This window comes from Anomaloglossus baeobatrachus, chromosome 3 (assembly GCF_048569485.1).
Source record: "Anomaloglossus baeobatrachus isolate aAnoBae1 chromosome 3, aAnoBae1.hap1, whole genome shotgun sequence".
NCBI lineage: Eukaryota > Metazoa > Chordata > Amphibia > Anura > Aromobatidae > Anomaloglossus > Anomaloglossus baeobatrachus.
In genome coordinates, this window is record NC_134355.1 from 459,696,525 (window position 1) to 459,722,893 (window position 26,369).

Here is a 26,369-nt window from a genome sequence, read left to right on the forward strand (position 1 = left end):
TGAAGTCCTGGCTGTTAAGAGTCTGGCGCACATGGCTGACTTTATGGTAAGCTGCCTGTCTCGTGACCCTCGCGTTAAGAACATCTTGGCCGACAATCATTACTGGTTGGTAACACTGTTAGACCCACGCTACAAGGAGAACTTTATGTCTCTTATTCCCGAGGCGGAGAGGTCAGCCAAAATGCAGCAGTTCCGGAAGGCCATAGTCACGGAAGTAGGCAAAGCATTCCCCTCACAAAACGCTAGCGGCATAGGTCAGGAATCAGTGGACAACCAAGGCGTACAGCCGAGAGGGGCACAAGTCCAATCCGCCAGAGGTAGGGGAACAGTCTTTAAGATGTGGGACAGTTTTCTCAGCCCCTCACGTACCACAGCCCCTGAAGTGCGGGGTAGTGCCACAAGAAATCCTAAGTTTGCCCAGATGCTCAAGGAGTACCTTGCAGATCGAACAACTGTACTCCGACATTCCTCTGTGCCTTACAATTATTGGGTATCCAAGGTGGACACGTGGCATGAATTGGCTCTCTACGCCTTGGAAGTCCTGGCCTGCCCAGCCGCTAGCGTTTTGTCAGAGCGTGTTTTTACTGCCGCAGGTGGAATCATTACAGATAAACGCACCCGCCTGTCAACTGAAAATGCTGACAGGCTAACTCTGATCAAGATGAACAAGGGTTGGATTGGGCCAGACTTCACCACACCACCAGCAAATGAGAGCGGAATTTAAAGTTTGTAACGGGAATTTGTCATGTACCTCCACTCACCCATGGGTACACACTTCTGGACTTTGGATAATCGCTGGACTGCTCCTCCTTCTCCTCATGCGCCACCATGATGACCGTTACAATAGTTAGGCCTTTGTTTCAGGTATACCCCCAGTGGTAAATTTTTTCGCCCATTCTTTCAGAATGGACATTACAACGACAGGAGACCCGCTCCTTTGCAATGGGAACAATGTTTTGAGGCCCTCATGCACGTCTCTATCCAGGGACAATGTGGAGCCTCCCAATTTTTGGCTGCCCTGCCTAAGGGCTATACTACAATAGACCCACTTCCTGACAATGGACACTTCAGGTTTACAGGCCCTCATGCACGTCTCTATCCAGGGACAATGTGGAGCCTCCCAATTTTTGGCTGGCCTGCCTAAGGGCTATACTACAATAGACCCACTTCCTGACAATGGACACTTCAGGTTTACAGGCCCTCATGCACGTCTCTATCCAGAGACAATGTGGAGCCTCCCAATTTTTGGCTGCCCTGCCTAAGGGCTATACTACAATAGACCCACTTCCTGACAATGGACACTTCAGGTTTACAGGCCCTCATGCACGACTCTATCCAGGGACAATGTGGAGCCTCTCAATTTTTGGCTGCCCTGACTAAGGGCTATACTACAATAGACCCACTTCCTGACAATGGACACTGCAGGTTTACAGACCCTCATGCACGTCTCTATCCAGGGACAATGTGGAGCCTCCCAATTTTTGGCTGCCCTGCCTAAGGGCTATACTACAATAGACCCACTTACTGACAATGGACACTTCAGGTTTACAGGCCCTCATGCACGTCTCTATCCAGGGACAACGTGGAGCCTCCCAATTTTTGGCTGCCCTGCCAAAGGGCTATACTACAATAGACCCACTTCTTTACAATGGGCACTTCAGGGTTACAGGCCCTCATGCATGTCTCTATCCAGGGACAATGTGGAGCCTCCCAATTTTTGGCTGCCCTGCCAAAGGGCTATACTACAATAGACCCACTTCCTCAAAATGGGCACATTAGACTCAAGAGGCCTTCATGTACGTCTCTTCTCAAGGACATCGAAGTGCCACACAATGTTTTCACGTAAAATCTTTCATGTAATCTCCAAAAGTAACATACACCAGCTCTATCTCACTATTGGGTATGTGCCCTTAACATTTCCGCCATAAAAATTCATTTTGGTGTCATTTTGGAAGGTTTTCTGGTGAGTCCGTAAAAATGGCGTAAAACGCGGACAACATTGTTCACAGCTGTGACTTTTGAGTGATAAATGCTTCAAGGGGTCTTCCCCATGCTGTTGCCATGTCATTTGAGCACTCTTCTGAGACTTTTGTGACATTTTTAGGGTTTCTACATGCTGCCGGGGGTCATTTCATAAAAATACTCGGGTCTCCCATTAGATAACATTGGGCTCGGTGCTCGGGCCAAGTACACGAGTATCTTGGGATGCTCGGTTCGAGCCTCGAGCACCCGAGCTTTTTAGTACTCGCTCATCACTATTTATGAGTCATTTTTATAAACATTGATATTAGTGAATAGCGTTATACAACGCTGGTTAGGGAGGGGATTTGGGCATACAGGTATGAATGCTGCTGTGTTGGAGGGCATAGGGGACCTGACAGGTTCCCTTTAATTCCAGCCTAATTGCTTTGATAAATCGGGGGCTGAGGGCAGACTATAATTTCTGGAGTGACTGACATAATGAACATTTTCATATATGCTTATAGGGATGTAAGTTTGGGTCAGGAATCCCACGATCTGTCTGGAAATTGCGGTCTGAATATAGATCATGAATTTCATAATTGTGAAGCCAATTTTAATGCCCTACCTTATTTTGAGTATGTTGTATGATGGGTATTATGAGCACAGCAAAATATATTGTGAACAATATAATGTAATGGATTGTAGACAAAACATCTCATGTGACAACGGATCAGTACATGCTCCATCAATAAGACTACTCTTGACAACATCATACAAAGTGCAAAATGTCACACTACATATTTTTATTCACACTTTGTACAACTCTTTACACATCATAAATCATGTTTTATCTTATGTTATTGCAAATTATCTCCTGTGTCTAATTTTGAATCTGTTTCTATTAACATAAAATCTTAGGGTCTGATACATGAAAGTTTCTTATACCAGTTTTCTAGCTTAAAACAGTTTTAAAAGTTACTTAAATTTTGCACAACGCAAAATTGCGCAACAATATTGAGACTTTTGGCATTTTCACACCAGTGTTAGGCATGTACCAAAATGGATGGAACTGGATTGGGTCTAATTCAATACAAGACATGTTGTATCTTACACCAGAGATCTTACTCCAGTCCCTGACTTAACTAAAATCTTATTCGAATCTTGGAACCATAGTCTTGAATTTCTTTACATATTGGACACAAAACACTGTGTGATAGAACAGGAAAACTAGGGTATTTGAGTAATATATTTAATGTCACAAATCCTACAATTCAGGTATTTATTGTTTTTCTTAAGCTGTTTATGTATAGCAGACTAAAGGCCCCGTTACATGCAACGACGTATCTAACGATATATCGCCGGGGTCACGGATTCCGTGATGCACATCCGGCATCATTAGCAACGTTGTTGGAAAATACTCACCAAATCGTCCATCGTTGACACGTCGTTCATTTTCAAAAAATCGTTGATTGTTGAGGACGCAGGTTGTTCATCGTTCCCAAGGCAGCACACATCGCTATGTGTGACACCTTGGGAACGACGAACTACAGCTTACCTGCAGCCGCCGGCAATGAGGAAGGAAGGAGGTGGGCGGGATGTTACGGCTGCTCATCTCCGCCCCTCCGCTTCTATTGGGCGGCCGCTTAGTGACGCCGCTGTGACGTCACACGAACCGCCCCTTTAGAAAGGAGGCGGTTCGCCAGCCACAGCAACATTGCTAGGCAGGTAAGTTCGTGTGACGGCTCCTAACGATATTGTGCGCCACAGGCAGCGATTTGCCCGTAACGCACAAACGACGGGGGCGGGTACGCTCACTAGTGATATCTCTAGCGATATCGCTGCCTGTAAAGCCCCTTAAGTTAGACAGATCTTGGGAAATACCTGAAGGATCTAACATCATTAAAGTGGAAAATGTGCACACTGACTCAAGAATCAAAAATCACTTTTTTTTAGACAAATACAATAGACAATAATAAGTAATAACATTAATATGTAATATGTATAATAATAACATTAAAATGTTTGATTCAGTAGACCAAATGATAAAAACATGTGCATCAGCCAGTAGATGGCAATGTACCACAATAGATAGAGTTAAGGGATATAACTATTCAGCACTGAAGAATCAGTATTTTAATACAGTAGTGATTAGTAACAAATCAGGAAAGCTTTGGATGTAAGGTAACTCTGATATAAACTGTAATACAAAGTTATATTGTAAGGACTATAGAAATAGAAAATATTTGTCAGGAAATCAGCTCTCGGCCAGCAAGCATCGTCATTCCCATCCCTCCTCACATCCCATCTGGATCACTCTCCACATTTCACCTAGTAACAGAAGAAGAAGTCTCCAGACTCCTCTCTTGCTACCACTTGCACTACTGACCCCTTCCCCTCACACCTACTATAGTGCCTCTCTCGGGTCGTCACTACTCACCTAACTAAAATCTTCAATCTCTTTCTCTTTTGGCATCTTCCCTTCCTCCCTCAAACACTCTATCATTACTCCATTATCTAAAAAACCCTTCTCTTGACCCATCCTGCACAAATAACTACAGACCAGTTTCCAATCTCCCCTTCATCTATAAACTCTTAGAGTGCCTGTTCTACTCCCGCCTCAACTGTTACCTCTCCTCGCACTCTCTTTTTGATCCATTACAATCTGTCTTCCGCCCCCTACATTCTACGGATACTGTCTTCATCAAAGTGACCAATGACCTTTTGACAGCAAAACGTAATGGTAACTTCTCTCTGCTTATTCTTCTTGACCTCACTGCAGCTTTCGACACTGTTGTCCACCATCTCCTACTCGCTATGTTCCAACCAATTGGCCTAAGGGACACCGCACTCTCCTGGTTCTCTTACTATCTTTCTGACCACTTTTTTCAGTGTTTTTTTGCTGGCTCCACATTTCTTCCCTTCCTCTCACTGTTGGGGTCCCTCAAGGTTCAGTCCTTGGCCCTCTTTTCTTTTCTCTCTACACTGCCCCAATTGGACAGACCATCAGCAAGTTTGGTTTCCAGTACCATCTTTATGCTGATGATACACAACTATACACTTCATTCCCTGACCTTTCCCCTCTGTACTATAGAAAACCAGTGACTGTCTGAAGTTTTCAACATCATGTCCACTATCTATCTGAAACTTAACCTTTCCAAAGCTGAACTTCTCCTCCATCCATCTACTAAAGTCCCTAAACCTGACATCATCCTCTCTGTGTGCAGCACCACGATAACTTCTGAGCAGCAGGCTCGCTGTCTGGGTGTTATGCTTGACATCAATCTTTATTTCACCACCTTATATATAATCCCTCGGCCGTACTTGTCGCCTGCACCTGAAGAAAATTTCTAGAATCCTCCCCTTTCTCAACATGGGAACAACAAAAACCCTCACTGTGGCCCTGATCCACTCCTGCCTTGATTACTGAAATTCTCTATTAATTGGCTGCCTCCTCACTACACTTTCCCCTCTAAAGACTTATCTGGCTAATCGTTATTTGGACACTTCCATTCTGTGCTAGTCATTGCGCTGGCTGCTTATACATTATAGGATCCAAGTTAAATTGATTGTTCTCACCCATAAAGCTCTCCACAGTGCGGCACCCCCAAACCTCTCCACCCTTATCTCTTTCTATCACCCTACCAGTTGTCTACGCTCTGAAAACAATTTTTGACTAACATCCACACTAATCCGAACCTCCCACTCCCGACTCCAAGACTTCTCCTGAACTGCACCAATCTTCGGGAATGCTGTACCCCAATAAACTAGTACAATCCACAACTTACACAGCTTCAATGCCCCCTAAACACACATCATTTTAGGGTGGCCTGTTACATTCCCTAATTGAAGTTAATTCATATAATATATATATATCCCCTCCACTATTTCTCAGACGATAAAAAATTCTCCCTCAAACTCCACCGCACCGAAAAGCATTACAAAGATTGGCTGGTGACTGGCTCATGCAGCCTTTATCTATGCTCCATTTGTTAAAAATGGCTGGATCGTCATTGTAAATAAGCACCTCTATCTTGTTTCACCAGCACCTCACCCTATTGTAGATTGAAAGCTCTTACGAGCAGGATTGTCTTTATTTTAGCTTTAGTTATTGTATCTTCTATAACTGTCACTTATGATTGTTTTTATATTAACCTCTGAATTGTAAAGCACTGCCGAATGTGTTAGCACTATAGAAATCATAATAATAATAATAATTAATTATTATAATTATTAATGACTAATGCATCAGTGAGAAAGAAATATACAAGTATAATCCAATTTTAAGGATATATTTACTCTGTTGTGGTGCAATGTCAAGTCATATCAGGGCACATAGAGTATAAACTTTATCATGAATTACAAAATCTGTGCACTGGGGGGCTTTACGGCATGGGTTTACATGGCTAAATAGCTGCATGGAAGCCTTATATCACCAAGCCCAATGACAAGCATCAAATGGAGTGATATAAAGCACACCACCACTGTAATCTAAAACAGTGGAAATGTGTCCTGTGGAGTAACGAATCATTATCTGATACTCTGATAAACAACTCAAATGCCAGGAAAAAATGCCCTGCCTGACTGCATGGTGCCAACTTTAAAGTTTGCTAGAGGAAGGATATATCGGATTGTTCTCCAGCTTTGGCCGAGGCTTAGTAGTTCCTGTGAAAGGAAATCTTAACGCTTTAGTTACCATACCAAGATATTTTGGATTTTTATATGCTTTAGGCTAGAAATCCAACTTTAGGCTACAAATCTTCATAAATGTCACTATAAATTATTATTATGGGAAACTTTACACTTCCTTTCATCTCTCTCTAATCACATTACTTATTACAATATGAATATGCCTATGTCTTCTCTTTTTTACTATACATATAAACCAGCCTTACAGGGAGTACCGGTATCTTTACGCTACGTATAGATTTATGGAGAGTGTAAGTAAATGTTATTAAAAAAAATGTAGTGCAGATTTCAATGCACAATAAAGTTAGGTAGGAGACAAATAAGAACTGACAGTGATGAATTCTAGATCCAAAGAGAAGTTTGCCTTTTAACTGTGATGTTTCTGGTGGAGGTAGTGAATAGTTTCCATCATTAGTAATCATTCCTGTGGTTGCCACAGTACTCAATGCATTTAAGTTGCTTTCTGTAGAAATGGCATTAGTCAAAAAGATTGTTGTTTTGGGTAATGCGGCACTTTGAGTTGAAGACTCTGTTGGGATACATGTAGAAAAGACAGTCGTGGTTGTCTTCTGTGTAGTAAATAAACTAGTTAGTTCCCATGGAGTGCTTGCAATTGTAGATGTTGTCGACGTTAGTGCGGATGTTTTAGGGTGTGTAGTATAAACAAATGACGTAGTTAGATGATTTGTTTTTGTGTCCATGATTGTTGTTGTGGTTGGCAGAAATGTTGTCTCTTGAAGTGTTGTTGGTTTCACTGTTGTAGGTTGAGTAGTTGTAAGTTTTGTGGTTGGCATGGTTGTTGTAGCTTGTGGAAGTGTGAATTCTCTTGTAGAAGTTTGCATTAAGGTTGGTTTTTGAGATATAATATGTACAGTTGTAGTAGGTTGTGGGGTTGTACGTACTGTGGTTACTGTAGTGGTTGTTATCTGTGGTGTTGTGACCTTTATGGTAGTTGTTGGGATAAGAGTTGTTTTTTGAGATGTTGAAATTCTCAAAGTTGTAATACCTGTTGTAATCTTCGTTGTTGTAACGGTAGTGGTCGGCATGGGAGTAGTTTTTTCAGTAGTAGTTGGCCAAAGACTAGTGTAGAGCAATGTTGTTTTAAGTGTTGTAGGCATTAGAGTTGTCTGAGGCTTTGGAGTAGTGACCTGTGGAGTTGTTGTGTGGATGGTTGTTGGAGGAGTTGTAATAATGGCTGCTTTACTGGTGGTTCCTAGGGTGGTCCTTGGAGTTGTTAAACAAATGAGTTCATCAGGTTTTAGAGACATGATTTCTTTTCCTTTGAAATTATCTGGTGATTCACACAATATCTTGTCAATGTCTTTCACCTTAGCTTTGTTGTCATTAATCCAATTATGAAAATCTTGAAGGCTACAGTCACAAGTCCAAGAATTATTCCTTAAATATATAAAAGTAAGTTTACCCACAAACTCAATTGGTTTAGGCATGGTGGTGAACTTATTGTTATTGAGTCTTAAAATCTTTAATTCTGGTAGGTGTGAGAACACATCATCTTGTAAGCTGCTAAGATAATTATGTTCCATATTAAGTTCTGTTAACTTACCAAGACCCAAGAACATTTCCTTGTTTAGCATGCTGATTTGGTTAGAAGAAAATACTAACTTTTTCAAAGACCTAAAGTTATTGAAAGCGGTATCTGGAATATCAATTAAATTATTCTGGCTCAGATCAAGTTCTAGAATATTTATACCATCAGATATCTCTTCTGGAAGTTTCTTCAGTTTATTTGCATTCATTTTGAGTTGCTTTAATTTATTTAGCCCAAATAGCATTTTATCTGGAAGCTCCTCTAACAGATTTCCCTCCAAAAACAATTTTTCAAGTTTTGCTGAATTAGCCAAAACATTTTGGGGCCAATATTTTATTTTGTTGTAATATATACTGAATTCAGTCAGCTCTGGATTATTGACAATCAATCCTTGAGGAAGTTCAGTGAGCTCATTCTCATAGAGCCGAAGAATTTTTAGGTTAGGTAATTTACTGAAAATGTCTTCAGGCAACAAAGTTAGTTTATTTTTTGCTAGATGCAGAATTCTGAGTTTTCCAAGTGCATCAAAAATCCCGGCAGGAAAAGAAGATAACTTATTGAGGTTTATGTAGAGTTCTTCTAAGTTGTGCAGGTTGTCAAAAATTCCTTGTCCCAAAGAACTAATATTGTTGTTCTTAAGAACCAGCTTCTTCAGATTGCTAAGATTGCTGAAGACTCCAGTCTTAATTTCATGCAAATCTGCATTTCCAGATATCTCAAGTTCAGAAAGGTTTTGTAAGTTATCAAAAGCACCAACTTCTATCACGCTAATTTTATTATTCATGAAGAATATTTTTTCCAAGTTTGTCATGTATTGAAATGCATCTTTTCCAATCGTCGAAATTCCAGTTTGCACTAAGAAGATTTCAGTTGTTTTTGGGCCTGTGGATTTAGGTATGTCAGTGATGGTTTCCTTCATGAAGACTTCCTGGTAATCTTTTGGGCAGTCATACACATTTTTACAGATGGTAGATGAAAATGTCACGTGAATTGCTCCAAGCAATGCCAGAAGGTGTAAAATCAAATGCATTTTATATCTGTAAAAGAAAAAAAATAGGGCATTAATTTTAAGCCTAGTTTATACACAAAGTTACCAACTATCCATAAATATCTGTAAGGTCAGTAAGAATAGTATACTTTGCCACTAAAAAAAACCTGCCATATTCATGATTGTTTGGAGAGTTGTAGAAAATTATCATAAATTTCCCTATTTCTTACGTACTGCAAATCTCCTTATATCAGTATTTTGAGCTACAGATATACTAATTTTATTTATTATTGTTTTCTATAGAATTAATAAAAAATGCCCCCCCCCCCAATATTGATATCCAGCCATGATAAAGCCCAACAGCTGAGGGCTGGTATTCTCAGACTTCGGAGACCCAAGCTTATGGGCCCCCAGCCTAAAAATAGCAGCCTGCAGCCGTCCAGGATTGTCGCATCCTTTAGATGTGACAATCCAGGAATTGTGCCCTGGTGCAGTGGCAATTGGAGCAATAAGGGGTCACTTCATATGTACGAGAACTGGAATGGTCGTGGGACTTTGTGTGACTTATGTCAGACCTGGGTGTTTTGGGGGTTAATAGATTGATGAAAGTTGGTGTTTTTTATTTTAGTTCAAATAATGGATTTTTTTGGTGTTTGTGTTTATTTCTTTCACTTACAGATTAGTGATGGAGGGTCTGATAGATGCCTCCCATTACTAATCTAGGGCTTATTGACAGCTGTGGGCAATTAGTAACCACTTATTACCTCGATTGCCACCGCCCTGGGCAATTAGGAAGAGCCAGATAAAGTTCTCGGATTGTCACATCTAGATGTAACAATCCTGGGCGACTGCAGGCTGTTATTTTTAGGCTGTGGGACCAATAAACATGGGTTTATTCAGCCTGAGAATGCCAGCCCCCAGCTGTCACCTTTATCATGGCTGGCTTTCAAAATTGGAAGAGACCACATGCCGTTTTTAAAAATTATTCATCTAAATAAAAAAAGCCGCACGTGCATCTTCTTATTTTGCTAGACAGCCATGATAAGCGTACGGCTAAGAGATACAGCCTGTAGCCATATACTGTATCTGTTCTGGGTAATATGGGGGGACTCTAAAGGGGGCTTTACACGCTGCAATATCGCTAACGATTTATTGTCGGGGTCACGGTGTTTGTGACGCATATCAGGCATCGTTAGCAACATCGCAGCGTGTAACACGTACGAGCGACCTTAAACGATCGCAAAAGAGACAAAAATCGTTGGTTTTGGAGAGGTCGTCCAAACACCAAAAATCGTTGTCTCGTACATAGCGATGTTGTTCCTCGTTCCTGCGGCAGCACACATCGCTATGTGTGACACCACAGGAGCGACGAACATCTCCTTACCTGCCTCCACCGGCAATGCGGAAGGAAGGAGGTGGGCGGGATTTTATGTCCCACTCATCTCCGCCCCTCCACTTCTATTGACCGGCCGCTGTGTGACGCCGCAGTGACGTCGCTATGACGCTGAACGCACCTCCCCCTAGTGATGTCGCAGCGTGTAAAGCACCCTTAAGTCAATTTTTTTTAAGTTAGGTTTACATCCCAATACAGACCCACCGAAAGGGTCTGTAAATGGTTGCAGTCTGTCTGACAGTCACACTGGGGGCATGTCTGACTGCAACCAATCACAGATTCGAGGACTGATGGTGGGCTGGGGAAGCAGTGAATTTGGATGAGCACTAATGAGCGGCTCTGGAAAAAAGAGTGACTGGCTGTGGGAACAGTTACAGCTTCACCGGAGACTCGGCAAGTATGGCACGCTTGCTCAAACCCCCTATTCCTACTACCACCATCTTTTAGCACCGCATTCTGGCCCCCATAGACTTATATGAGGACCAGCGTCTGGCCAGATATCCAGGATCAGTTCAGGGCCGGACCCGTTTGTTTTTATTTTTTACTCCGGTTAGACCTGACAATCCTGGTTTTCTGCGAGTCCGCCAATCACTAATAACGAGCAGTCGGACGGGTTGACTTGTGTGTCTAGTATAATGGAAGTTAATGATCAACTTGAGCATTTCTGGAAAAATGTTCCAGTTCCCTATTGGCTTCCATTATAATCGATACACAAGTTGAGCCCATCCAACTGGTTTTTATGAGTACCAAGCACCTGAATGTGCTAGTGCTTGCTCATCACTACCAGCTGTAATCCTTATTTTAATAGTAGAGATGAGCGAGTACTAACATGCTCTGGTGCTTGGTACTCGAAACGAGCAGGTCGGACACTCGGACGGCTCCAATCGATTACAGAATATAATGGAAGTCAATTGGAAACTCAACCCTTAAAATTTGTAAAAAATTTATATTTTTCCTTGTCAAATGTGCCTATTAGAATATTATTAGTCCTTTCAGTCTCTGGTGTCTGAATTGCCATATCTATGCACTTTAGTTCATATATTTTGCTGCTAGTATTTAATCAGTCTTTTTACTGGTCTCTTGTTTACATAATAGTGATGTACAATATCATATTTTCTGCTGTTGCTATATAGAACTATTTGAATTTTGAGCATATATATTTCCAGGTATTCAGTACCAGTATATATCAATTTTGTGACCAATACATATATGTAAAAAAAAATATTTTCAGCAAACTTGATTTATTTTCTTGTGTACAGTATAGAGTCATATGAAAAAGTTTGGGCACCCTTATTAATGTTAACCTTTTTTCTTTATAACAATTTGGGTTTTTGCAACAGCTATTTCAGTTTCATATATCTAATAACTGATGGACTGAGTAATATTTCTGGATTGAAATGAGGTTTATTGTACTAACAGAAAATGTGCAATCCGCATTTAAACAAAATTTGACCGGTGCAAAAGTATGGGCACCCTTATCAATTTCTTGATTTGAACCCTCCTAACTACTTTTTACTGACTTACTAAAGCACTAAATTGGTTTTGTAACCTCATTGAGCTTTGAACTTCATAGGCAGGTGTATCCAATCATGAGAAAAGGTATTTAAGGTGGACACTTGCAAGTTGTTCTCCTATTTGAATCTCCTATGAAGAGTGGCATCATGGGCTCCTCAAAACAACTCTCAAATGATCTTAAAACAAAGATTATTCAACATAGTTGTTCAGGAGAAGGATACAAAAAATTGTCTCAGAGATTTAAACTATCAGTTTCCACTGTGAGGAACATAGTAGGGAAATGGAAGAACACAGGCACAGTTCTTGTTAAGCCCAGAAGTGGCAGGCCAAGAAAAATATCAGAAAGGCAGAAAACAAAAATGGTGAGAATAGTCAAGGACAATCCACAGACCACCTCCAAAGACCTGCAGCATCATCTTGCTGCAGATGATGTCAATGTGCATCGGTCAACAATACAGCGCACGTTGCACAAGGAGAAGCTGTATGGGAAAGTGTTGCGAAAGAAGCCATTTCTGCAAGCACACCACAAACAGAGTCGAATGAGGTATGCAAAAGCACATTTGGACAAGCCAGTTACATTTTGGAAGAAGGTCCTGTGGCCTGATGAAACAAAGATTGAGTTGTTTGGTCATACAAAAAGGATTTATGCATGGAGGCAAAAAAACCCAGCATTCCAAGAAAAGCACTTGCTACCCATAGTAAAATTTGGTGGAGGTTCCACCATGCTTTGGGGCTGTGTGGCCAATGCCGGCACTGGGAATCTTCTTAAACTTGAGGGTCGCATGGATTCAACTCAGTATCAGCAGATTCTTGACAATAATGTGCAAGAATCAGTGACGAAGTTGAAGTTACGCAGGGGATGGATATTTCAGCAAGACAATGATCCAAACCACCGCTCCAAATCTACTCAGGCATTCATGCAGAGGAACAATTACAATGTTCTGGAATGGCCATCCCAGTCCCCAGACCTGAATATCATTGAAAATCTGTGGGATGATTTGAAGTGGGCTGTCCATGCTAGGTGACCATCAAACTTAACTGAACTGGAATTGTTTTGTAAACAGGAATGGTCAAATATACCTTCATCCAGGATCCAGGAACTCATTAAAAGCTACAGGAAGCAACTAGAGGCTGTTATTTTTGCAAAAGGAGGATCTACAAAATATTAATGTCACTTTTATGTTGAGGTGCCCATACTGATGCACCTGTCAAATTTTGTTTAAATGCGGATTGCACATTTTCTGTTAGTACAATAAACCTCATTTCAATCCAGAAATATTACTCAGTCCATCAGTTATTAGATATATGAAACTGAAATAGCTGTTGAAAAAAAACAAATTGTTATAAAGAAAAAAGGTTAACATTAATAGGGGTGCCCAAACTTTTTCATATGATTGTATATGATTATATTTTGCTATTCATTTGGTATAGTGCATAATAACATAATTTTATTACTGCTACTATATTTTATATACAGTTTTTTTGGCAATATTGATTTCTACAATTCATTCTATATTGTGGATTAGCATACATTTATTTATTCCCTGTATCCCATTGTGTAGTGCCACTTTGTGGCCATTTGCGATTAATGTGATATATTTTCATATTTTAAAGAAACTTTCAATAAATTATATTTTAAAACAATTTTGCGGCCTTTAGTGCACTTTTTGTATGTAGGTTTTATGTTTTTTGTTGCTTGACCATTATTTATAGTCCAAAAATTCTTTATATAGCCCTCCCCTAGTTATTCATATTGTTTGATTTATTAGATTAATTAACTATTTTTTGGGGTTGGGAATATATCACAGTTTATATATCCATTGTACAGTATAAGCACAGTGGAAGGTATTTATAGAAATCCCATTCACACTGTGCTTCTTTTCTCCGCAGCGTAAGCTGACCTGCAGAGCGGCTTCCCTAGATTTTTTATATATGTACATTACACATTGGCACATATACACAAGGGTTTTGCACATATAAATTATACACATATGTGTTCACTTTATAGGCTATTTCATGTAGTTTTTCATCCTCACCTTATGGTTCACATACAGTCATGGCCAAAAGTTTTGAAAATGCTACAAATATTAATTTTTACAAAGTCTACTGCTTAAGTTTTTCTAATGACAATTTGCATATACTCCAGAATGTCATAAAGAGTGATCAGCTTAACAGCAATTACTTGCAAAGTCAATATTGGCTAAGAAAATGAACTTTAACCCCCAAAACACATTTCAACATCATTGCATTCCTGCCTTAAAAGGAGCAGCTAACATTGTTTTAGTGATTGTTCCATTAACACAAGTGTGGGTGCTGATGAGGATAGGGCAGGCGAACAATCAGTCATGATTAAGTAAGAATCACACCACTGGACACTTTAAAAGGAGGCTGATGCTTGGTATCATTGTTTCTCTTCAGTTACCAAGGTTATCTCTAAAGAAACACGTGCAGCCATCATTGCTCTGCACAAAAATGGCCTAACAGGGAAGAGTATCGCAGCTACAAAGATTGCACCTCAGTCAACAATCTATCGCATCATCAAGAACTTCAAGGAGAGAGCTTCCATTGTTGCCAAAAAGGCTCCAGGGCGCCCAAGAAGGACCAGCAAACGCCAGGACCGTATCTTAAAACTGTTTAAGCTACGGGATCGGACTACCAGCAGTGCCGAGCTAGCTCAGCAATAGCAGCAGGCTGGTGTGAGTGCTTCTGCATGCACTGTGGTGGAGACTGCTTGAGCAAGGCCTGGTTTCAAGGAGGGCAGCAAAGAAGCCACTTCTCTCCAGAAAAAACATCAGGGACCGACTGATATTCTGCAAAAGGTACAGGGAATGGACTGCTGAGGACTGGGGTAAAGTCATTTTCTCAGATGAATCCCCTTTTCGATTGTTTGGGACATCCGGAAAACAGCTTATTAGGAGAAGAAGAGGTGAGCGCTACCACCAGTCTTGTCTCATGCCAACTGTTAAGCATCCTGAAACGATTCATGTGTGGGGTTGCTTCTCAGCCAAGGGAATCGGCTCACTCACAGTCTTGCCTAAAAACACAGCCATGAATAAAGAATGGTACCAGAATGTCCTCCAAGAGCAACTTCTCCCAACTGTCCAAGAGCAGTTTGGCGCCCAACAGTGCCTTTTCCAGCATGATGGAGCACCTTGCATAAAGCAAAGGTGATCACTAAATGGCTCATGGAACAAAACATAGAGATTTTGGGTCCATGGCCTGGAAACTCCCCAGATCTTAATCCCATTGAGAGCTTGTGGGCAATCATCAAGAGACGGGTGAACAAACAAAAACCAACAGATTCTGGCAAAATGCAAGCATTGCTTATGCAAGAATGGACAGCTATCAGTCAGGATTTGGTCCAGAAGTTGATTGAGAGCATGCCAGGGAGAATTGCAGAGGTCCTGAAGAAGAAGGGTCAACACTGCAAATATTGACTTGCTGCATTAACTCATTCTGTCAATATAACCTTTTGGTACTCATAATATAATTGCAATTCTATTTCTGTATGTAATGTAAACATCAGACAAACACAATTAAAAACCAGAGGGCAACAGATCATGTGAAAATATAATTTTGGTGTCATTCCAAAAACTTTTGTCCATGACTGTACATATTTATTTAGCTTCTGTGCATTCATGGATTTATGTTGATCCTCCAGTCCTTATGTCTTTATTTAGTACATGTTCACGTTTCTTTATTTTTCACATATCGCACTTCATTTTTTAAGAGATATTTATATACAGGGTGGGCCATTTATATGGATACACCTAAATAAAAGGGGAATGGTTGGTGATATCAACTTCCTGTTTGTGGCTCATTAATATATAGGAGGGGGAAACTTTTCAGTATGGGTGGTGACCATGGCGGCCATTTTGAAGTTGGCCATTTTGGATCCAACTTTTTTTTTTCCAATGGGAAGAGGGTCATGTAACACATCAAACACATCAAACTTATTGAGAGTTTCACAAGAAAAACCATTGTTCTTGGTTTTAACGTAACTTTATTGGTTCATTAGTTATTTACAACTTTAAGATCAATTATAAAATGTGTTCAAAGTGCTGCCCATTGTGTTGGATTGTCAATGCAACCCTCTTCTCCCACTCTTGACACACTGATAGCAGCACCGCAGAAGAAATGCTAGCACGAGCTTCCAGTATGCGTTCTTTATGCACTGAATAAGGCACATTGAATAAAGATGTGTCCATGCTCCACCAGATCATAAACATACAGCCAAGCAATTGTATAAATAATAATGTGATGACAATTAAAATATAACTTTTAATATAAGTCATTAAAAGAGTTACCACACAACACGTAAGGTTGTAAAACCAACCTAGAATCAAAACAGAGCAAGTATAGTATGTAGCTCTCACTATAACAAAACGGACACATTTTACAGTGAGGGGTTCCCTCACCATACATAAAGATAAACAGGGTGACTGAATTTAAATAATTGCTACACCATGTGTACGCCAAATTTACCAGTCACATACCCCACAGTGTGAAAATCACCAGAATCACAGGTTAACAACACTGTGGCAAGAAATAGAAACTGTTCCAATGGGGGAGGGGGACAAAAACAGCCTCACAATACTCCCCAAATGGCAACAATCTAACCTTAGACGTTCTATGACCTCCCATGGCCATTTGGGGAGTATTGTGAGGCTGTTTTTGTCCCCCTCCCCCATTGGAACAGTTTCTATTTTTTGCCACAGTGTTGTTAACCTGTGATTCTGGTGATTTTCACACTGTGGGGTATGTGACTGGTAAATTTGGCGTACACATGGTGTGGCAATTATTTAAATTCAGTCACCCTGTTTATCTTTATGTATGGTGAGGGAACCCCTCACTGTGAAATTTGTCCTGAATATGGCACATTCCCTGAGTTTTTCCAGCAAGATGGTACACCACCACATTATGGGTGTCAGGTTCGAACATTCCTACATGAACAGTGTCCTGGAAAGTGGATTGGTTATTGTGCGCCAGTTGAATGGCCACAAAGGTCTCCTGATCTGACCCCCTTAGACTTTTATCTTTGGGGTCATCTGAAGGCAATTGAATATGCTGTGAAGATACAAGATGTGCAGCATCTGAAACAACGGATACTGGAAGCCTGTGCCAGCATTTCTTCTGCAGTGTGGCTATCAGTGTGTCAAGAGTGGGAGAAAAGGGTTGCATTGACAATCCAACACAATGGGCAGCACTTTGAACAGATTTTATAAGTGGTCATTAAATTGTAAATAACTAATCAACGAGACAAGCCTACAACCTGCCGTAACCCTCAGTCTGATGCAGCGCCGCACAATCAGCTCTACCCTCACCTACTGTATCCTCACCAATCCCTTGTAGACTGTGAGTCCTCGCGGGCAGGGCCCTCTGTCCTCCTGTACCTGTCTGTGTCTTGTATTGTTTATGATTATTGTATTTGCCCTATTATGTATACCCCTTTCACATGTAAAGCGCCATGGAATTGATGGCACTATAATAATAAATAATAATTAAAACCAAGCACACCTTTTTTTTCTTGCGAAGTCTAATATATAAAGCTGAGTGTGTGTATGTGTGTATGTGTGTATGTCCGCTAAAGCAATTTGTACCGTCGAATTTACAATCAGAAAATTTTGCACAGACGCCCCATGTGACCTAGGGAACGTCATAGACTATGTTTTGACGGGAAAATGTAACCCCGCGCTTTACAGTTACCTTCCAAAATCCTGCATCTATTAAACTGAATGGAGATGGGAGCTACTGGCTATTAATAGCAACTGTCAGTAGTTGCTATAGGAACAAAATAAACTGTTAGTATAAGAAGCTTATGTGTGAGGTAATAAGATGTCGGTGGGGAGATGGATAGAGAGACAGAAAAGACAGACAGACAGACAGAGACAGGCAAAGAGACAGCCCTGGAAAGAGACAGACCTGGAAAGATACAGACCTGGAAAGATACAGACCTGGAAAGAGACAGATGGGCAAAGAGACAGACGGGCAAAGAGACAGACGGGCAAAGAGACAGACGGGCAAAGAGACAGACAGGCAAAGAGACAGATGGGGAAAGAGACAGATGGGGAAAGAGACAGACAGGGAAAAAACAGACGGGGAAAGAGACAGACGAGGAAAGAGACAGCCGAGGAAAGAGACAGACGGGGAAAGAGACAGCCGAGGAAAGAGACAGACGGGCAAAGAGACAGCCGGGTAAAGAGACAGCCTGGCAAAGAGACAGCCCTGGAAAGAGACAGCCCTGGAAAGAGACAGCCCTGGAAAGAGACAGATGGGCAAAGAGACAGACGGGAAAAGAGACAGACAGGCAAAGAGACAGACCTGGAAAGAGACAGACCTGGAAGGAGACAGACGGGGAAAAAGACAGGCAGGGAAAGAAACAGACGTGGTGTCAGGTTTCCAGGTTTTCCAGTTCTCTTTTGAATGAGCTTGCCCTCAGTTAACATGGAGTTTTAAGGTTCTGTTGCCCTACTTCCTGTCCAGCTGCTTAAAAGGCCGCCTCTCAGCCCAGTCCAGTGCCTGAGTATACTGCTTGCTGTGTGCTCCTGCTTTGCTGCTGCTAATCCTGATTGCTTTTGGATCCTCCTAAAGACTACCGACCGACCGACTCTGGACCTTACCCGGTTTCTCAAGCTGTGCCCGGATTCCGTCTGCCATCTTCGGTCAGCACTCTGCCCGGTTCTCTCTGGTTCGTAACCACTCTGGACAATCATCCCGTACGGACACTCCTGGACTTTTACCGCTTGCCCCTTGTGTCCCGGCTGCTGCGCATTTAGGCCTTCCGGGGTGATTGCCGGACAGTCCCTGTATAGGGGTTCGCTCTGGTGGTCTCCCTGGGGGAGTCCGGTGCGTGGCCCCGGGAATTCCCTCCGCTCTGTTTCGGGAAGGTATTGTGTGTATTTGTATTGCTGTGTTTGTTCCGTTGTTATCTACCGTGGTTACAGATTATAAAACATCTTGTATCAAAAACTCGTCTCTGCTGATCATTGCCCTACGCTATCGAAATCCTCAGAACATATAATAAGTATTACATTATACTCAGGCCCAAAAAAGAGGATTTCGCTGGGGCAATGACTGAGACACGAGGAGTAGATCAGCTCTTTTCTATGATTAACTCCTTGCAGCAGGAGATGGAGGTGGTGCAGACTAAACTTAGAGATGTGGAGGCACAGCTGGGTCATGATCACCAGGTACTGGGTCCGGCTATACAGGATTTGCAAGTCAGAGTGGAGGCTCAGGAAGCCGGCCCCACTACGTCCGTATCAGCTGCCGGTATGCCTAGGTTACCCCCATTCCGTTTCAATGGTGACCGTGGTCAGTTTCGTGGATTTGTGAACCAATGTATACTGTTTTTTGATGTACATGCTGATTATTACCGTTCTGACCGGTCCAAAGTGTTATGTATAATTATGTTATTAACCTCACGAGCACTGGCTTGGGCTAATCCTATGATAGAGAACCGAGACATCCGTTTAAATCACCTAGATGATTTTCTGACCGCAATGGCGCAAATGTTTGATGATCCGAATCGCCGTGCTACCGCTGAATCGGCTCTCCTTTCCTTACGTCAGAGAAAGCGTTCTGTCGTTGAATACGCCACTGAATTTAAGAGGTTAGTGGTAGACACCGACTGGGGAAACAATGCATTATTGTCTGTTTTCAGAAAGGGGTTGTCCGGTACCATCAAGGACGAGTTAGCTCGTTCCGAATCTCCAGGGGATTTTGAACTGTTTCTCCAGCACTGTGTGCGTATTGATACCCGCTTGACGGAACGTAGACAGGAAAAATGGGCAGCTGTAAACCGTGTAAACAACTTTACATTTCCTTCCAGAGAACCCGCTCTCAGGACGCCACGGGAGGCCGAGGACGTTCCTATGCAAGTAGACTCTCTGCAAAAGCGAGAGACCAATGAACGTCGCGAACACCGGCTCCGTGAGCGTTTGTGTTTCTATTGCGGTCAATCGGACCATTTCTTGATCGACTGTCCGAAACGTCCGAATCGCCCAAATAAGGTATTGGCAGCCATGGCAGAGTGTGACAACACGGACGCAGAGTCCGATATCTCTGAGGCAAGTGGACACTTGGATGCGGTATTTCCCTTGACTGTAATGTCAACCTCACCGAAGGACTCGGAAGGGAAATATACCCATTGCTCGCTCCCCATTCAGATCCGGTGGGAGGGACAGCTAATACCTACCTCTGCAATGATAGACTCTGGGGCAGGGGGAAATTTCATGGACTCTTCTTTTGCCAGGAAACACGGTATCCGGACTCAGCAAAGATCCTCACCGGTTACCATGGAGACGGTAGACGGATCTCCGTTAATCTCTGGACCAGTCGATCGGGAAACCGTACCGCTAGAATGCGTCATGAAGCCAGGTCAGCAGGAGACCCTTGTTTTCATGCTAATTTCATCTCCTCATTTTCCGATTATTTTAGGTATTCCGTGGCTACGGTCTACAAATCCGGTCATCGATTGGGAAACTAAGGAAATATCCTTCCCACCGCAGAATATTCCGACCATTAGTCCAACTGTTCCGGTTCCAGTACCACCAAATACGGAGAGCACTGTACAGGTACCTGTTTTACCCCCGGTTTACCGTGACTTCGCTGATATATGCGACAAAAGAAAAGCCGACCGACTTCCCCCGCATAGACCGTATGATTGCCCCATAGACTTACTCCCAGGGGCGGAGATTCCGTTTGGTCATGTCTACCCGTTGGCGGCACCTGAGCTAGCAGCACTAAAAGAGTATATTGATGAAAGCCTAGCCAAGGGATTTATTCGTCCGTCTACCTCACCCGCAGGGGCACCCATCTTTTTCGTGAAAAAGAAGGAGGGGACTCTGAGACCCTGTATTGACTACCGGGAACTGAATAAAATAACCATCCGGAACCGGTATCCGTTACCGTTGATTCCTGAGCTATTGGAGAGGGTCCAACAGGCAAAAATATTCACCAAATTGGACCTCCGTGGGGCATATAATCTGCTTCGTATACGTCCCGGAGACGAGTGGAAGACCGCGTTCCGATGTCGGTACGGACATTTTGAGTACCTAGTGATGCCTTTTGGACTTTGTAACGCTCCCGCGGCATTTCAACATCTAGTTAACGATATTTTTAGGGATATCATGGACCAATTCATGGTGATCTATCTGGACGATATCCTAATCTTTTCTGATTCTCTACAGGAACTACGACATTGCGGACAAGGAATTATTGGCGATTATTTCCGCTTTCAAGGAATGGAGACACCACTTACAGGGAGCCGCGCAGCAAGTGATAGTACTCACGGATCATCGTAATCTGGAATTTCTTAAGTCTGCCAGGTGCCTGTCTCCACGGCAAGCCCGTTGGAGCCTATTTCTTAACCAATTCAATTTTGTCGTCACATACCGTCCAGGTTCACGTAATGGGAAAGCCGATGCCTTGTCCCGAATCCACGCCGTGGACTCCGTGCCTGGAACCCCGTCTCAGACCGTGTTATCGGATGCCAATTTCGTTGGAGTACTCCAGGACCAGGACTTGTGGAAGGACATCAAGCTGGCCTATGATGGTGACGTATTTCTTGCTGCCCCCCCGAATGATGTAACGCTTGTTCTTCGGAATGGTGTGTGGTTGAGAGAGCGACGCATTTATGTCCCGGAGGCCGTAAGACTTCGGGTTCTCAAGTTGGTCCATGACTCCGTGTTGGCTGGTCATAGGGGGGTACAGAAGACGCAAGAATTTCTGAGCCGTTTTTTCTGGTGGCCTACTTGCTTAAAGGATGTGAAGGACTATGTCCACTCATGTGTGGTTTGTGCCCGGTGCAAGGTCCCTCGTGTGGCTCCTACGGGACTCCTCCAACCGTTACCCGTGCCATCTCGCCCTTGGGGGTCTATCTCCATGGATTTTATTGTGGAGTTGCCAGTCTCATGCGGACACAATACCATTTTAGTGGTGGTAGATCGATTGACTAAAGCTGCTCACTTCATTCCGTGTACCGGTCTTCCCTCAGCCGCAGAGACAGTGGATTTGGTTATCCAGAATGTATTCCGATTGCATGGGGTACCAGACGAGATCATCTCTGACCGGGGCGTGCAGTTCACGTCTAGATTCTGGAAGGGGTTTTGTACGGCACTCCAGATTGATGTCTGTTTGTCTTCTGCATACCATCCTCAGACAAATGGGCAAACCGAACGGACGAATCAAACCCTGGAACAATACCTTCGATGTTATGTCAGCCATCTCCAAGACGATTGGTTGAAGATGCTTCCGTTGGCGGAGTTCTCATATAACAACACTCAGAGCAGCTCCACTAAGGTAACGCCCTTTTTCGCTAACTTGGGTTACCATCCGAATGTTTTGCCTAGGTCACCGGTTGCGGTTTCGGTGCCAGCGGTGGAGGACAGATTGACAGAGCTACGACAAAATCTGGAGGTTCTGAAGGACACTGTGGCTACGGCCCAGGAGCGTTACAAGAGGTCGGCCGACACTCACCGGAAACCGGCACCCATGTACAAGGTAGGGGACTCTGTATGGTTGTCCACCAAAAACCTGAGATTGGGTGTTCCTTTGCAGAAGCTGGGACAAAAATTCATCGGTCCATTTAAGATCACCGGGATCGTGAGCCCTGTGGCCTGTCGGCTACGGTTGCCGCACCATCTAAAGGTACACCCGGTCTTTCATGTGTCTCTCCTCAAACCTGTCTCCCCTAATACGTTTCGTGGTCGTGTTGTGCCTCCTCCTCCGCCTGTGATGGTCGACGGCGAGGAGCAGTTCGTGGTTGAGGACATTATTGACTCCCGGCTCCATCGTCGTCGGCTTCAATATCTGGTACGTTGGCAGGGGTACGCCCCCGAGGACGATTCCTGGGAACCGGTGGGTAACATTCGGGCACCCCGGAAGATCGCTCAGTTTCATCGACGGTTCCCGGACAAGCCGGGCCCTGATCCGTCCTGAGGCCGTCTCTGGGGGGGGGAGTAATGTCAGGTTTCCAGGTTTTCCAGTTCTCTTTTGAATGAGCTTGCCCTCAGTTAACATGGAGTTTTAAGGTTCTGTTGCCCTACTTCCTGTCCAGCTGCTTAAAAGGCCGCCTCTCAGCCCAGTCCAGTGCCTGAGTATACTGCTTGCTGTGTGCTCCTGCTTTGCTGCTGCTAATCCTGATTGCTTTTGGATCCTCCTAAAGACTACCGACCGACCGACTCTGGACCTTACCCGGTTTCTCAAGCTGTGCCCGGATTCCGTCTGCCATCTTCGGTCAGCACTCTGCCCGGTTCTCTCTGGTTCGTAACCACTCTGGACAATCATCCCGTACGGACACTCCTGGACTTTTACCGCTTGCCCCTTGTGTCCCGGCTGCTGCGCATTTAGGCCTTCCGGGGTGATTGCCGGACAGTCCCTGTATAGGGGTTCGCTCTGGTGGTCTCCCTGGGGGAGTCCGGTGCGTGGCCCCGGGAATTCCCTCCGCTCCGTTTCGGGAAGGTATTGTGTGTATTTGTATTGCTGTGTTTGTTCCGTTGTTATCTACCGTGGTTACAGATTATAAAACATCTTGTATCAAAAACTCGTCTCTGCTGATCATTGCCCTACGCTATCGAAATCCTCAGAACATATAATAAGTATTACATTATACTCAGGCCCAAAAAAGAGGATTTCGCTGGGGCAATGACTGAGACACGAGGAGTAGATCAGCTCTTTTCTATGATTAACTCCTTGCAGCAGGAGATGGAGGTGGTGCAGACTAAACTTAGAGATGTGGAGGCACAGCTGGGTCATGATCACCAGGTACTGGGTCCGGCTATACAGGATTTGCAAGTCAGAGTGGAGGCTCAGGAAGCCGGCCCCACTACGTCCGTATCAGCTGCCGGTATGCCTAGGTTACCCCCATTCCGTTTCAATGGTGACCGTGGTCAGTTTCGTGGATTTGTGAACCAATGTATACTGTTTTTTGATGTACATGCTGATTATTACCGTTCTGACCGGTCCAAAGTGTTATGTATAATTATGTTATTAACCTCACGAGCACTGGCTTGGGCTAATCCTATGATAGAGAACCGAGACATCCGTTTAAATCACCTAGATGATTTTCTGACCGCAATGGCGCAAATGTTTGATGATCCGAATCGCCGTGCTACCGCTGAATCGGCTCTCCTTTCCTTACGTCAGAGAAAGCGTTCTGTCGTTGAATACGCCACTGAATTTAAGAGGTTAGTGGTAGACACCGACTGGGGAAACAATGCATTATTGTCTGTTTTCAGAAAGGGGTTGTCCGGTACCATCAAGGACGAGTTAGCTCGTTCCGAATCTCCAGGGGATTTTGAACTGTTTCTCCAGCACTGTGTGCGTATTGATACCCGCTTGACGGAACGTAGACAGGAAAAATGGGCAGCTGTAAACCGTGTAAACAACTTTACATTTCCTTCCAGAGAACCCGCTCTCAGGACGCCACGGGAGGCCGAGGACGTTCCTATGCAAGTAGACTCTCTGCAAAAGCGAGAGACCAATGAACGTCGCGAACACCGGCTCCGTGAGCGTTTGTGTTTCTATTGCGGTCAATCGGACCATTTCTTGATCGACTGTCCGAAACGTCCGAATCGCCCAAATAAGGTATTGGCAGCCATGGCAGAGTGTGACAACACGGACGCAGAGTCCGATATCTCTGAGGCAAGTGGACACTTGGATGCGGTATTTCCCTTGACTGTAATGTCAACCTCACCGAAGGACTCGGAAGGGAAATATACCCATTGCTCGCTCCCCATTCAGATCCGGTGGGAGGGACAGCTAATACCTACCTCTGCAATGATAGACTCTGGGGCAGGGGGAAATTTCATGGACTCTTCTTTTGCCAGGAAACACGGTATCCGGACTCAGCAAAGATCCTCACCGGTTACCATGGAGACGGTAGACGGATCTCCGTTAATCTCTGGACCAGTCGATCGGGAAACCGTACCGCTAGAATGCGTCATGAAGCCAGGTCAGCAGGAGACCCTTGTTTTCATGCTAATTTCATCTCCTCATTTTCCAATTATTTTAGGTATTCCGTGGCTACGGTCTACAAATCCGGTCATCGATTGGGAAACTAAGGAAATATCCTTCCCACCGCAGAATATTCCGACCATTAGTCCAACTGTTCCGGTTCCAGTACCACCAAATACGGAGAGCACTGTACAGGTACCTGTTTTACCCCCGGTTTACCGTGACTTCGCTGATATATGCGACAAAAGAAAAGCCGACCGACTTCCCCCGCATAGACCGTATGATTGCCCCATAGACTTACTCCCAGGGGCGGAGATTCCGTTTGGTCATGTCTACCCGTTGGCGGCACCTGAGCTAGCAGCACTAAAAGAGTATATTGATGAAAGCCTAGCCAAGGGATTTATTCGTCCGTCTACCTCACCCGCAGGGGCACCCATCTTTTTCGTGAAAAAGAAGGAGGGGACTCTGAGACCCTGTATTGACTACCGGGAACTGAATAAAATAACCATCCGGAACCGGTATCCGTTACCGTTGATTCCTGAGCTATTGGAGAGGGTCCAACAGGCAAAAATATTCACCAAATTGGACCTCCGTGGGGCATATAATCTGCTTCGTATACGTCCCGGAGACGAGTGGAAGACCGCGTTCCGATGTCGGTATGGACATTTTGAGTACCTAGTGATGCCTTTTGGACTTTGTAACGCTCCCGCGGCATTTCAACATCTAGTTAACGATATTTTTAGGGATATCATGGACCAATTCATGGTGATCTATCTGGACGATATCCTAATCTTTTCTGATTCTCTACAGGAACTACGACATTGCGGACAAGGAATTATTGGCGATTATTTCCGCTTTCAAGGAATGGAGACACCACTTACAGGGAGCCGCGCAGCAAGTGATAGTACTCACGGATCATCGTAATCTGGAATTTCTTAAGTCTGCCAGGTGCCTGTCTCCACGGCAAGCCCGTTGGAGCCTATTTCTTAACCAATTCAATTTTGTCGTCACATACCGTCCAGGTTCACGTAATGGGAAAGCCGATGCCTTGTCCCGAATCCACGCCGTGGACTCCGTGCCTGGAACCCCGTCTCAGACCGTGTTATCGGATGCCAATTTCGTTGGAGTACTCCAGGACCAGGACTTGTGGAAGGACATCAAGCTGGCCTATGATGGTGACGTATTTCTTGCTGCCCCCCCGAATGATGTAACGCTTGTTCTTCGGAATGGTGTGTGGTTGAGAGAGCGACGCATTTATGTCCCGGAGGCCGTAAGACTTCGGGTTCTCAAGTTGGTCCATGACTCCGTGTTGGCTGGTC

At 43.8% G+C, this 26,369-nt stretch overlaps 1 protein-coding gene across 2 annotated transcripts in view; it reads right to left on the reverse strand.

The window, feature by feature from the left end:
- Positions 1 to 2,717: 2,717 nt before the first annotated feature.
- Positions 2,718 to 26,369, reverse strand: part of LOC142296648 (uncharacterized) — a 57,567-nt gene continuing 33,915 nt past the window's right edge. For both annotated transcript variants that reach the window (XM_075340512.1, XM_075340511.1), the window contains one exon: positions 2,718 to 9,234. In XM_075340512.1, coding sequence (XP_075196627.1) covers positions 6,813 to 9,227 — 2,415 coding nt within the window. In that variant the 5' untranslated portion in view covers positions 9,228 to 9,234 and the 3' untranslated portion in view covers positions 2,718 to 6,812. The remainder of the gene's footprint in view (positions 9,235 to 26,369) is intronic.